At 40.2% G+C, this 14,935-nt stretch overlaps 1 protein-coding gene across 1 annotated transcript; it reads right to left on the bottom strand.

Annotated features, from left to right (window-relative positions):
* Positions 1–8,873: 8,873 nt before the first annotated feature.
* LOC127003333 (uncharacterized) lies at positions 8,874–12,385 on the bottom strand. The gene is made up of 4 exons (XM_050869843.1): positions 11,893–12,385; positions 11,421–11,751; positions 10,969–11,103; positions 8,874–10,559 (listed from the first exon to the last, which is right to left on the bottom strand). Exons 1-4 carry the CDS (start codon positions 12,344–12,346, stop codon positions 9,770–9,772), a joined length of 1,710 nt encoding a protein of 569 aa, XP_050725800.1. The 5' UTR covers positions 12,347–12,385; the 3' UTR covers positions 8,874–9,769.
* Between the last annotated feature and the right edge of the window lie 2,550 nt (positions 12,386–14,935).

Raw genomic sequence — 14,935 nt, 5'->3', positions numbered from 1 at the left:
CATAATTAAACTGTCTCTGTCTGAGTGTTATGTGAAGCTTGCTCCATGCACCATGATAGGAATGGCATAAATGCCTGCAGGTTGCTGAGATACTTACAGTCACCAGCCACTTGTAGATATGGCACCAAAATGTATTGGAAGCATTGGCCAACTTCCATTTATTTAATTATTATTTTCTTTAAACAAAGGAGACAGCTCAAGGGCAACAAAGCATACTAGAAAAAAAGCCCCACTACTCACCGCTCCCACAACAGACAAAAGTAGTCTTGATACACTCTTCTTGAAGGTCAAATTATAGGCAGGAGGAAATGCAGACAATGGAAGGCTGTTCCAGAGTTTATCAGTGTAAGGGATGAGTGGAGATGCTGGTTAACTTTTGCATAAGATGTTTGGCAAGATAGAACATGCAGTAATTGACTTAAATTAGAAAAGTATAGATTTAGGAGGGAAATGGGCAGGCATTGGTTTAGTAATAGGGTGGTGGGGGAATGGAATAGATTCAGCAATCACATAGAGAGTGCAGGGACGATAGCTTGTTTTAAGAGTAGACTGGATAGCTACATGGACGAGGCTGACAGGTGGTAATGGGGAGGAATCTGGAGCTGTCGTGTAGGCCATTCGGCCTCGTGCCTTGAGGAGGAGGCATGCAGTTAGCAAGTTCAGAACAGCTGTCAGCGTGAAAATGATTAGAATTTCCACATTATCATTATTTATATATATCACTTACCCCGGCTGGCATCCTTCCGTAATAATTGTAGCTTCACACCAGGCTGTGTCCTCTTTATCACCACAAAGGGACATGATTTGAGGCTCCGGCTGGTAAACGTGGCGGCCGCGGCGGTGTTATGATTTTTGAACGAGGCAGCGTTGCCATCGGAGCAGAGAAAGATATTGCTGCGAATAGCGTTATAATAAACAGTATAAGTTAGACCAAGATAATTATATTCACCCACTCTTTCCCCCTACAAACCAATGACTCAATTAATATATATCATCATTACTGATGGAAGTCAGCGTGCGTGTTAAAACAATGAGTTTGGAAGAAAAACATGATTACATAGTTTTAAAGAACGGCAGTAGGGCTACAATTCCTTGGTTCATTCCAGTATATATATACAGAAAGGTTAAACACATAAAACACATCTAACCACACATGCAGAGAAAGTAATAATTATAATTGCGGTATAATAATATAACAATAATAGCATTACTCATGACATGCAGTCAGGTTATATCTACCTAGTAAATATATACAGTATATATAGTTCCTGCTGTTCATTTTAATATTTATCTACCTTTATTTTTTATTTAAAATGGGAAATAACCAGACTGAAGAAAAAAAGTAGCAACATTTGCTGCTTGATCCCATGTTGCAACACTGCTGATGGGTTCTGGGGGTTGGGGGTGGGTCTGGAGGGGGGGAGGCGCCTGGATGTAAACAAAGCTGCTCCTGCGCCATCTGTTGCAACCGACATACACCAACACCCGCCCACGGTCTCCTATAGAGGCCCCCTCTCCTGTTCTATAGTCTCCTTGGAGATGACCGAGGCTGATGACGTCAGGCCTTCTACATAGGTGGGTCAGCCCCGCCCCGCACCATACCACACACACTCAACACCTCTCGCTTCCTCTCATATGTCAGCTATTTACTACCTTAAAAATGAATTTAATTAAATAACTGGATAATCCAATAAGGTCATATAGTGTTATGACTGTTTCGTTTTGAGGATAATAACAAATATTTTGTATAATTACCACGACACTTGTGGGGAGGCGGTGGCTGAATGGATAGCGTGACGGCCCCGCGTTCGGGACGACGCGAGTTCAATCCCCGACCGGTGCCACCAAGCTGGGATTTTTCAGCCGCCGAGGAGTGGCATAAAACTACCCACATGCTGTCCAGAAGACCACCTATCAACCCGGACTCTAGATTCTAGGATTAAAGATGAGTTCCGGGAGGGCAGCATGAGCCAATGCAAGATGGCGCCACTATAAACACTCTCCTGCGCCAGAACGGGCTGGGCCGACCATCAGGCCCCACCGGGAAGAAGCCTTGGACCGACCATCAGGATCCAGCGGGAAGAAGCCTACCGGCGCAATAGGCCATGACGTTAAAAAAAAAAAAAAAAACTTGACAACGTTGGAATACAACGTTGTCAAGTGTCGTGGTATTTATTCAAAATCTTTGTTATTATCCTAACAACGAAACAATCAACACTATATGAGAGGAAGCGAGAGGTGTTGAGAGTGTGTGGCAAGGTGCGGGGGGCGGCTGACCCCGCAGCCGCCACCACTCCACCGGCCAGTTTCACATGGAAATACTATAATAGTTAAGTTAATAAAATAATGGAGGCGGGAGGGGGAGGATCCAGGCATCAACGCTCGGCAGCATGGCGGATAGCGGGAAGACCGACAGCGACTCAGCACAGCAACATGGCCTCGCTCCTATCCACCCCAGGCCGATTGTAGGACAGAAAGTAACAAGAAAAAAAGTAACACGAAAAAAAGTAACGGAAAAAAAGTAACAAGAAACAAAGTAACAAGAAAAAAAGTAACAGGAAAAAAAGCAACAAAAATTATTGAATGCTATAGTTTCTTTTTCGGAAATTGCCCAAAAGTCCAGATTGCTTCAGCTGAGTAATTGAATGCTTCAGTTTCTGTTTCTGAGATTTTCTCAACTAACAACAAGATTCGGTTACTGTTTCAGAGTTTTACCTAACAGGATAAGAGCCTGCTGCAGACGAATAGTCTGCTTCAATTTCAGTTTCCGAGGCTTCCTCATCTAAGAACAAGATTCAGCGCAGCCACACACACAACCATCAGCATGGACATCACACAGAGTAACAAGGGCGGCAACAAGATTTGTTTCGAGGGATATATGTACACACGGTCGTGCACACGGAAGATAAAAATCTGGTGGAAATGTTCTGAGAAAGGGAGTCGAGATTGTAGAGGAAGTCTCAGCACTACGCCTGATTTGGATAATTCAGAGCCAAGCCTACCCCACAACCACGCCGCTGACCATATCAACGTGACATACACAAAGTGTCGTAACTTGATGAGGCAGCAGGCGGTCAGCTCCCATGACAAGCCATCCCAGATCTTTGCCCAGGCAGTTGCATCCCTCAGATATCACAGGCGCACCCCACCAATGCCCGAACACCTGCACGACTTCACTTTGCCAGATGAGTGGAAGGATACACTGGGACCCAACCCTCAGCGGTTCCTTCTTTACGACAATGGGCCAGAGGCAATCAGTAGCATTATTGCCTTTGCCACACTAGAGGACCTGCGCCGTCTGGCAGCTGCAGAGACCATCTTCAAGATGGCACCAGCACAGTTTACTCAAGTGTACGTGATTAGAGTTCCATTTAAGACTATACATGTCTCCTGTGTCTATGCTCTGCTACAGAATAAGACAAGAGCGGTGTATTCAGAGTTGTTTGATGTCATCGTGGACCGTATCAGGCGGTTGGGAATAAACCTTCATGTACAAACAGTTGTGACAGACTTTGAAGATGCTGTTTTGCGTGCAGTTAGTGCCAGCTTTGGTAGAGAAGTGGAGACCAAGGGCTGCTTCTACCACCTTACATAGTGTACCTGGCGTAAAATACAGCAGCTTGGTCTAACAGAAAATTACAACTCAAGACTTGGAGTTCCGGCGGTTCTGCAGCATGTTGGATGGACTCGCCTTCCTGCCCACTAAGGAAGTGAAAGAAGGTATGGAGCACCTCAAGACCGTTACTCCTGCCGAGGCTGCTGAATTGGTGGACTATTTTGACACAACCTATGTATCAGGCAGCTACAGAAGTCAACAGCTGCAGAATTCCCAGGGCGTCAGGTTGCGTGTTGTACCCCCGATGTACCCCCCTGCTCTCTGGAATGTACATGAGGCGACATTACACGGCAACTCCCGTACCAACAACATTCGTGAGGGTTGGAACAATAAGTTCTCAAACTTAGTTGGACACCACCATCCCTCTGTATGGAAGTGAATACAGTAGTTCCAAAAAGAACACGCTACCGTGGACACCGTGGTGCAGCAGGACCTGATTGGCAACGCATCCAAACCAAGACACAAGAGAAACGTTATTCAATTGCAGAAGCGGCTACGACATCTCTATCAGGACAGGGTGGAAGGAAGAAAATACATCCCAGAATTTTAAGAAGGAATTGCTCACAATATACATATAACCCGGACACTACATTAATATACATCTCGTCAAAATATTTATTTAATTAACCTAATCATATTGGTTTTACTTTTTAATGTTTTGGTATTTTTAATGTTTTTAACTTTTTAATGTTTTAATGTTTTATAATGTTTTAATAATTTTTGTTTTAATGTTTTTAATATTTTCATGTTTTAATGTTTTTAACTTTTCCAAGAAAAATTATACTTCCTTTTGTACCAGAGGCACTATCTTCAATTCGGCAGTCTTTAATTCGTGTACATTAATTGTCAATTTATCTTCAAGAATGACCACTGGTACTTTTTTTCCTAAATAAAATTAGTATTGTTACTTTTTTTCCTGATACTTTATTTCCTAGCAAAAACTCTTTCGTTTTTCCGTTACTTTTTTTCCTGATACTTTCTTTCCGAGCACCCCCCCGGCCAGCCAGGCAGGGCTGGCGAGCGTGTCACTAAGCGGTATTGGAATCCAACCGGTACTAGTAGCGGTAATGGGTACCGTTAGGGTTCCGGTACTTAAACGGTATTGGTTACCCGTAAGGTTCCGGTACCTACTAGGTACTGGTTACCGACAAGGTACCGGTACTTTAACAGTACTGGGAACCGTTGAAGTACCGGTACCTTAATGGTAACCAGTATCGAGTAGGTACAGGTACCTTATCTGTACCAGTACCGAATAGGTACCGGTACCTTATCGGTAACCATTAAGTTTAAAGTACCGGAACCCTAATGGTACCCATACCGCTAGTAGTACCAGTTGGATTCCTATCACGCAGTGACACGGTCGCCAGCCGGAGGTGGAGACGAGCGAGGCCTAGCTATGCTGAGTCGCGGCCAGTCTTCCCGTCATCCGCCATATTGCCCTGCATTGTTGCTTCGATCCTCCCGCCCGCCTCCATTATTTTATTAACTTATCTATTACATACTTTTTCATGTCCGATTCTTTTTTTTTTTTTCTTTGAAGGTTTGCTAATATATAATGTTATTGTTATTAGACTACGAGTCTATCCATGATTATATATGCTATTTTATTATCGAAAAATAAATATTCGCATCATTCAGGGGAGAGAGAGAGAGAGAGAGAGAGAGAGAGAGAGAGAGAGAGAGAGAGAGAGAGAGAGAGAGAGAGAGAATTACATATAATTACATAGATAACCAGACTACACAGGCCCTAAGGCCCAAACTAGGTGGTCTGTCCTAAACCTAAGTGACAGTTGTTATGCGGCCACCATGGTGTTGAAACTGACCTAGTGAACATTTAGATGAAGGAGATAGCGGTCAAGATTATTCTTAAACGATGCAATCGAGTTACACTGAACCACTGATGGTGGTAATCTGTTCCAATCTCGAACGACAGCATTAGTGAAGAAGACTTTTGTTTAATCTGAATGAACTTGTCTACATTTGAGTTTAGCGCCATTATTTCTCGTTCGCGTCGAATCATCCATCACAAACAGCTTGGTCGGATCCACGTTGGTAAAACCGTTAAATATTTTAAAGCACTCGAGCAGTTTTCCTTTGAGGGGCCTTTTTTAAAAGAAAACATGTTTAGATGTGACAGCCTTTCCTCGTAGGGTTTGTTTCGTAATGAAGGAATCATCTTGGTTGCTCTACGCTGAACACCTAATTTAGCAATGTCTTTCGCATGGTGGGGAGACCAAAACTGAACGGCATACTCCAAATGAGGTCTGACGAAACTATTATGCAAAGGTAGTATAACATCTTTATTCTTGAATTAAAAATTTCTCTTAAATCAAACCGATCATTCTGTTTGCTTTTTTAACGGACTCGTTGTACTGCTGGGAAAACTTGAGGTTAGACGCGACTGTGACGCCAAGATCTTTGACCGAGTATACGCCTTTAACCTTAACGCCGCACATTTCATGGTCCTTCTTTATATTTCTAGATCCAACCTACAGAATCTGGCACTTGTTTATATTAAAAGGCATTTCCCATTTTACTGACCAATCTGATATTTTACGCAAATCTTCTTGTAGGCTCCACCTGTCACATTCCGTAAGTACCGCATTGCCGATTTTCGTGTCGTCTGCAAATTTACTAATGAAATTATTGAGACCAAGGTCAGTGTCGTTGATGTAAATGACGAAGAGAACGGGTCCCAGGACAGAGCCTTGGGGGACACCACTAGTGACTGGGATCCACTCCATTCGTGAATCTTACCCCCGATACCTATTTCCTTGATTTTATGAAGCAATTTATAGTGTGGGACTTTATCAAACGCCTTTTGGAAGTCTCAATAAATAATATCAAGTGATTTATGAACATCATAGACTGCAAAAAGGTCGTTATAGAAGGTTAATAGATTCGACAAACAAGATATGTTGTTACGGAAACCATGTTGCGAGTCCAGGATTAGCGAATTACACTCTAGGTAGTTAACTACTTTATCTCTAATAATTGTCTCAAATAATTTACAAATAATTGAAGTTAAGCTGATTGGCCTGTAATGTAAAAATGTAATGTAATGTAATGTAAGAACCTGGGGAGGCGGTGGCTGAGTCGACAGAGTGACGGCGCCGCGTTCAGGAGGACGCCCGGTGTCACCAAGCTGGGATTTTTCAGCCGCCGCCGAGTGGCTTAAAACTACCCACATGCTGTCCAGAAGACCACCTGTCAACCCGGACTATAGATCATAGGATTAAAGATGAGCTGCGGGAGGCATATTCCTGAACCCAAGGTGAATCCATACAAGCCCCGCCCTCCGGTCTTATGGCTCCTCCCACGATCGTATTGCCAACACCTATGCCAAAATAAAGCCTCTAAACCTTCCTTCCGTTACATGCATCGCTAAGCAGTGTACGTTTATTTTATATAAAATACCTTCTGTCATTGGGCAGTTCCTCCTAGGGAAGTGTCACGTAAAAACTATATTGCTATGCAGCTAATGTGATATGCCTTACGTGGGAACACTGTTGGGGTATGGCCAGTTGGTTATAATTCCAGCTCACATATTCGTGTTTATACAATTCAATACATGCAATTTTGTACCCTATTTAGGCATTAATAATACATGGGCGCATATTTTTTAGGTTTATAAATTTGCTACTCATTATTTTATGGATGCAGTGATGGATAGATATGACGTTTAAGGTATAATAATCCATTGTGGTGACTGGATTTATTGCCATGGCATTTTGTAAACAAAGTTCGCTGTCGTCCATCCACACCTCTCTCTTGACTTTTTTTTTATCACTGTAACATTCATTGTGTTCTTTTCTCCCTATTATTGACAACCTCCTTCTATTGTCAAGTATTATTTTAATTGTGCCGTGCTAAATAGTCTGCATTCTCTGCTTATCCCTAGACAATTAGTATTAGAATCATATCTACTTAGTTCACCTGCCTCATTACCCGTATTTCATTAATTGTGTTCTTTAATATAATTTACAACCTCCTTCTGTTGTCAAGTATTATTTTAATTGTGCCGTGCTAATTAAGTCTGCATTCTCTGCTTAACTCGAATAATACCTACTTAGTTCACCTGCCTCTCTCGTCCATGTCAACAAGTTTAACCTTCTGTTGTCAAGTATTATTGTAATTGTGCCGTGCTAAATAAGTCTGCATTCTCTTTTTAGCCCGAGACAATTAGTATTAGAATAATACCTACTTAGTTCACCAGCCTCTCTCGCTCATGTCAACAAATTTAACCTTCTATTGTCAATTATTATTTTATTCGTGCCATGCTAAATAGACAATTAGTATTAGAATAATACCTACATAGTTCACCTGCCTCTCTCGCTCATGTCAACAAATTTAACCTGAACATTCATGTAGTATCATTACGCGTATCTCAACCTTATGGTGCACCTCGGGTGATGTGTAAGTATAATTTTAGAAAACGCACAACCTGGCATTAAGTCGCTAACTCCACAAAATTGCATGTATAAACAATATCACAGCTGAGCATCATGATAGAACTAAAATATAAGAGCATCAATCTATTGCATGTAATATAATTATACTACAAATACGGAATCAAATATAATTGCAAATAATATAAACGCATTACTGCTCTAGAGAGTGGAGCGTTCAATGGCGACCTCCCAGTAATCTGGGGTAGAATCGCATTTCAGCATTATTTCTAAAATATACATACATATCAAGTGCTCAATTAACATGTGCATAATCAGTAAAATACGTGCCTTTACCCCACAATTTGCTTGATGTTCATAGCCCTCCCTTCTGCCTGGTTTTTAGCTTGCTGTTCTAAGGATAATTACTTCTAGGGTAAATTTTATGCATTATCAGTACTTCTTAAGACTAATCAAAGATGGAAACTGCATAGAAGAAAGAAACACCTTAGAATAAGGTGTATCTTATAATAGTGAACTACTTTTCTTGTTACTACTTCTGTTGAGTTTTCTAAAATAATACCTGATGTATAATTGAATATGTGAGTCATGACATATCTGAATTGTTAACTTTATTTTTTTCATTAAGCATGTTTTTTAATAATAGCATTGTATATCAAACAGTAAAATGAAGCAGTGTTCTAAATTGCATAAATAATTCAACTTTCATTACTAATGCAAATATTCGTTATCCTGTTTTGAGTATAAATTAGACAATTTATTAGGATAATTTGCTTACATCTTCAACTTATGTTGACATGGGTTGGATCATGACGATGTACTCTAAAGCAACAAATAAAACAAGCATCATAATTTCAGAATAGCTATACTTAATTAACAGTCCTAATTTACAGTGGTAATACCATTCAATTTGGTCACCAATGGTACAAAAAAATGGAAGCATATCAGTGTGAGCCTGGAATTAGTGTTTAAAAGGATTTTGGAGCGATGCAGAGTATGGGTTAGCGTACATTGTAGTGCAGTACCAAATGATACGTACTTTTTTTTTTACATCATGTGTGGTGGCCAAGGGCAAAACTAAAAGAAATTGATTGATAAACAAAAAAGCCCACTTAGATTGCCACACCCAAAGTGAAGCAGTCACCCATCTTAGGAACAAGCTGTATGAGTAAAAACTTCCAGGATTAAGGAAAAGTAGATTTAGGTAGACAGAAATGGAAAAGTTTTACCAGGCAGGGTGTGAGCTCAGAAGCACAATTTTTGAGAACAATAGGAAGGACTCCTTCAGGTCCGCAAGTCTCCCGAAGATTAAATCCAGAGAGGGTATGAAAAACATAATTACAAAGAATCTTAATAGTCAGAGTTGGGTGGAGAAGGAGGAACAAGACCAGAATCAGCCAGAGTTGAGTTTTAGGCAAAAGTTTGAGCAAAGAGTTCAGCCTTAGAGATAGAAAGTGACTGATGTGGACCCATCGGGTTGAAATAGAGGACGGAAGGAAGAAGAGAAATTGGAGATTTTTTTGGCTAGATGCCAGAAATCACGAGGGGAATTAGAAGGTAACAGGTTTTGATATTTTCTATTGATGAAGGAGTTTTTGGCTAATTAGAGATCAGGTTTGGCATGATTTCTGGCAGAAATATAAAGAGCATGAGATTCAGGAGAAGGATGACTTAGTGACCACTACCATGTGATTTGGCATTGGCCACATTGTTCCTAACATTTTCCGCTAGGTTTCGAGGACGTTTAGCTACCTTTTGCACACACACCCACACCCACAGTGTGAAGAAAGCTGTTAAATTGATTTGAGGTTTTAACAGATCTTAGCCTCTGGACGAACATTTTAAGAGCTGAGACTGAATCCTCATTACCAAATTTTTTGGATGTTTTTAAAAGCTCTGCTACAGCAATATTGGTCTCATCATGAATGTTGTCAGCTAAAGATGAAGAGCCCCCATGATCACTGCTAGTTTGAGATGACACCGATGCTGTTTCCATACTGCAGCTAGGAGAAATTTCTTCAGCATCCCCTTTGACCTCAAAATTTAATTCACAGGCTTCCTCACTCTTTCCAAACTTCACTGCAGCTTCAATGTTGCTTTTACTAGCTTCATCACTTTTAATTTCTTTCAGTGTCTTGAAGAAATTTTCACTGGGGGCGTCCTTCTGCCCTAGAGCCAACACTGCCAACTGGTGACGGGTATTACTGTTCAGCATAGGCATTTGAGGAACTGTTAGATTTGCACTGTCTGCACATACAGCTTGGTGTTTGCAGACTGCACCAGTATTTCCTTTTGTGCACGTGCAAATACCAATATTTAGATCCACCTCATACATTTGTCCTGGATTAGTTTCACTTCCCACTCGGTACAACCCACTCCCCAAGGGTACAACACTTTCTAAAGGCAGTTTGGTGACATTCATTCTCTTCGTATGCCTTCTGTTGAGTGCTACATCCACTATCCGTTGTTTCATAAAGGAGTTGAAGATTTCAGCCATAAACATTACAAGTTGTGCAGTGTTATATGCCTTACATCTGAAAAAAAAAAAAGAATTAGTTTGGATTTCAGGGGACGGAGGGGGTTAGAAGAGTAGTACCATGGGACATTATGTATGCAGATGATGTGGTTTTGGTTGGTGAGACTAAGCAAGAAATGGAGGAGAGGACAGAGGAGTGGCGAGTAGCATTGGAGAGTCGAGGACTCATCAAAAACAGCGCCCCGTATAAAAACGGGCTAATAACGCTGAATAGAAGAAGAAGTATGGATTTCAGGGGCTCTTGAACATTATTTTTCATGGATTTTGCAGGATAAAAATTTAAGATTCTATTGGAGAGCCTGGTAAAAGGATGATGGGTTAAGTAATGCTGTTTACTTGAAGAGTTACTAAATAATTTTTCAGAGAACAGTAACAGAATAGCAAATTCAATTTAGTTTAATCCTTACCTATTAAGGACATTATCCTTTATGATGCACATTGTTGATTCGCAATAGTTATTAGTGTTGTGACCCCTCAACAATGCACCTGCTCTGTAGGCAATTGCCCACTCCTCTCTTCTTTGGTCCAAGGTGTTTAGGTAGCTGAAATTTTGAATTAAAATTACTATTATGTGAATAATTACAGACACCTCACAAGATAAAGGGTAAAAAAGTCAACAATGTGTTCCATGTTTCAGGTAGAAAAAAAAATATACTGGTAGAAGGGCTATTGTCATGAGACTTTTCTTATTTTAATTACTCTTTTGTTATTCAGGCTATGCATTATAGAGTGAGGTGTGAATGCAGAACACCCTATGTGGCTGGATGTGTGGCTGACCTTAATCAAAGGGAAGTCTTAGGGGCAGGTGTATTAGTGTCGTTGGAAGGATTTACATTTAAAACATATATTCTATTATTACCTCTTGAAATTGGGATATTTCTGAAGAAGAGGATGGTGCTGAACTTTCTCCAGTTGATCTTCAAATCTGTCAATTGACTCGGCATGAAGAAGTAGTTTAACTGCACTCATCAATTCTTGTCTATCATTCTTATTGATTCCATGTTTAGAATCAAGAAGCCAGCGCCATACTTGTTGGAGAACATGAAAAATGCAGAGGTATTGTTTTGAATTAGGCCAAATGGCTGCCAATGCATTTCTTTCTGCATTGCAGTTGTCTGTCATGAAATTTTGTGGACCTCCTTGACCAAAAAATCCATCCTCCCCAATCGCCTCCTTTACCATACCAAATCCTGCAAAGGATAAAGTACAAAATTATATTAGCTGCTTTCCTTGACACTTGAATACCTAAAACAGATTTCTAATACTTAAACACTTATACACATTTTAATTGAGAATTAAGAAACAAGCTAGTATAGGCCTTCATTAAATACCTTTTGTTAGTGTTGCTTCATCTTGAGATGAGGTGAACAGGACAGCCAATGGTACAGCCCCAGCTGGTCCTGAACAGAGAAGTGGTATCACTGCTGTGTTGACCTGATCAACACAACTTGTTGCATCAACAAATACAACTTCTCCAGCTTCTTGCAACAGCTTGTGTGCCCTCATCATGAATGGGGTGACCAAAACAACTGCAAATTGATTCCCTTCATTGTGTATCTTTATAATGAGGTCCGGATTTTTTTCAGCGTATGTCTTGACGGCATCAAACATTGACGGCGTATTCAGTCCTCCATGTTCCTTTTTCTTCCATGTACTCCACATATACTCGACGGACTTCGGAGAAGGATTTATTGATTTCTTGGCTTGATTGTACAAGTCTTCGTCAAGTTCCATCTTCAGCAAATGGTGCCTGTAGGCTTGTCCAGGTGCCATACCTGTATGCATAATACTATTGTTATGTTCAACTCAACATACACAGTTATGTGTATATTGTACCTGACACTTACTTATGTAAATTATAACAAAATCAATTGCATACTTTCACAGCATGTAAAATTTCTTCATGCAATTTCTTCTTATTTGTAAAATTAAAACAGTTGATATATGTTCACCTCATTACAGCAACATTAACATGCATCAGGAACAACAAATAATTTCAAATTCCATTGCTTATGCATAAAAAATCAATATGCATTTTATCATTTACCTTGTCTGAAATAGTTTTCAAACATCTCTCTGGTGCATGGAGAAACTCTCAGCTGATTTAATACATCAGCTGTATCTAAGGGGTGGTTATGTTGTCCAGTAATCTTCATGAAGCATGGAAAACTTCTTATATCTTCAGGAGATCTTGCATGAACCAACCGGATGGTAGCATCCATGAACACCTTGCAACTGTGAAGTGAAAAAAGACAACAAGCATTAGTAATTTGCAAGAAGAACACAATAATATGAGATACATGCCAGAGTACTTAAGGAGGGTGAAGATATTATTTCTGAGGCACTTAGGTTAATTTTTTATAGATCACTGAGATTTGCAGAGATACCTTAGGACTGGAAGTTAGCTAATGTTACACCAATTAAAAAAAAAAGGTAGGAAGGACCATGCTAGTAATAATAGGTCTGTCTGTTTGACCTGTGTAGTACCTATGTAAGGTATATATTAGAGAAGATTATTATTAAGAATAGCATTTGATATAATTTGAATAAGTATATATTGATTTGAGTAATTTAGCATGGATTTAGATAAGGTAGATCTTGTCTTACTAATTTACTTCTGTTCATAGAGTATATTACCAAACAGTTAGAGGGTAATAGCATAGATGTTACTCATTTAGATTTTAGCAAAGCTCTTGATAAAGTACCACATACGGTAAGAGATTAGTGCACAAACTGAGATTACATGGGATAGGAGGTGGATTAGTTAAGTGGATAAGTGAGAGGATGAGCGATAGGAACCAGGGAGTAGTATTAAATGTGAAATGTCTAAATGGATAGATAAGTTATGTGAAGGACTGAGCCCTGTTCACGGGCTTTTCATATTGCATTAGCGAGCTGTACTGTACATTTTTGTAGTGTTAATGCATGTATTACATTAGTGTAATGACGAAGTCACTCTGTGACTGACACAGGACAACCTTGTTGGGCCTTGATGACCCTTTGCTGTTCCCTAATATATTTTATGTTACTAATCTCGAGGGAGTTAACTAGAACACTAGAAAACATAACAAAGCATAGCGTAGGACTTACTGATTAAATTAGTAACTTACCCTGTGTAGGTCTTCTTGATGCCCGCGTGGGTCTCTTTGCCATGGTGACACATCAGTTGTTGGCGAAATAATTTCATTTTTCCTACAGAGAACATCTTGAATGAATTGAAGCACACATTATTCTTTAGGAAAAATGCATTTTTCCAGCGTTCAAAGTCCTCTTCACTTTTAACATTTGTCCTAAATGTTACACAGTCCTTTTGTTTCACAAAATCGTGGATCTCAAAGCCATCCACACGGTAGGTATCATCCACCACACGGTCTTCGCTGATCACAATTACTTCTCCTTCTTCATCCACCACATGGGACTTCGATGTAAAGTTGTCTGGCCCAACTGCTGGCTCCATGTCTGAAAAGTCTGGCGCCAGTTATTGGGCTACTAAAACCTGATGTTGTTATAAATTACAATATCCTTTGAAGGGCATATATCTTGAACCAAGGGTGTAAAGTGAACGTACATAAATTAACATGATACAAAACTTGCATATGCATGCTTTCCTTTATTTTAAATACAGTATTAGCGTATTTCAGCTAAAAGGTAATCTCGTTTATGTGAGACGGAATTACAGTCAAACTAGCCAAAGCTAACAGTGTTCTCATGTGATGCTCTTGCATTCGGGCATATAAATATAGTGTTTTTACATATTAAATGACACTTGCACATCGTATGACAGAGACATAGTTGTATAGAAATACATATGCATGCATGTATGCATTATAAATGGGCATAAGCACATACTGGCATAGGTTTTTTTTGGTCAAGGTGTTGGCAATACGATCGTGGGAGGAGCCATGCGACCGGAGGGCGGGGCTTGTATGGATTCACCTTGGGTTCAGGAATATGCCTCCGGGAGGGCAGCATGAGCCAATGCAAGATGGCGCCACTATAAACACTCGCCTGCGCCAGAACGGGCTGGGCCGACCATCAAGCCCAACGGGAAGAAGCCTTGGGCCGACCATCAGGCCCCACCGGGAAGAAGCCTACCGGGGCAATAGGCCGCGACGTAAAAAAAAAAAAAAAAAATTACCCGGTAATTTTCGGTAGCCTTTTTTTTAAATGGGTGTTACGTTAGCCATTTTCCAATCATTAGGAACGATACCATGGTGCAAAGACATATTAAACAGCATTGTTAAAGGTCTGAGTATCTCTCTTGATATTTATTTAAGTAATTTTGGATATATGCTATCAGGTCCTGGACTTTTGTTAGTTTTAAGTGACTGCAGCGCTTTGAGAACCTCATATGTACCGATTTCAAAGTCAGGG

This window comes from Eriocheir sinensis, chromosome 3, assembly GCF_024679095.1.
Source record: "Eriocheir sinensis breed Jianghai 21 chromosome 3, ASM2467909v1, whole genome shotgun sequence".
Lineage (NCBI taxonomy): Eukaryota > Metazoa > Arthropoda > Malacostraca > Decapoda > Varunidae > Eriocheir > Eriocheir sinensis.
This window is presented reverse-complemented; position numbering and strand designations above follow the sequence as displayed.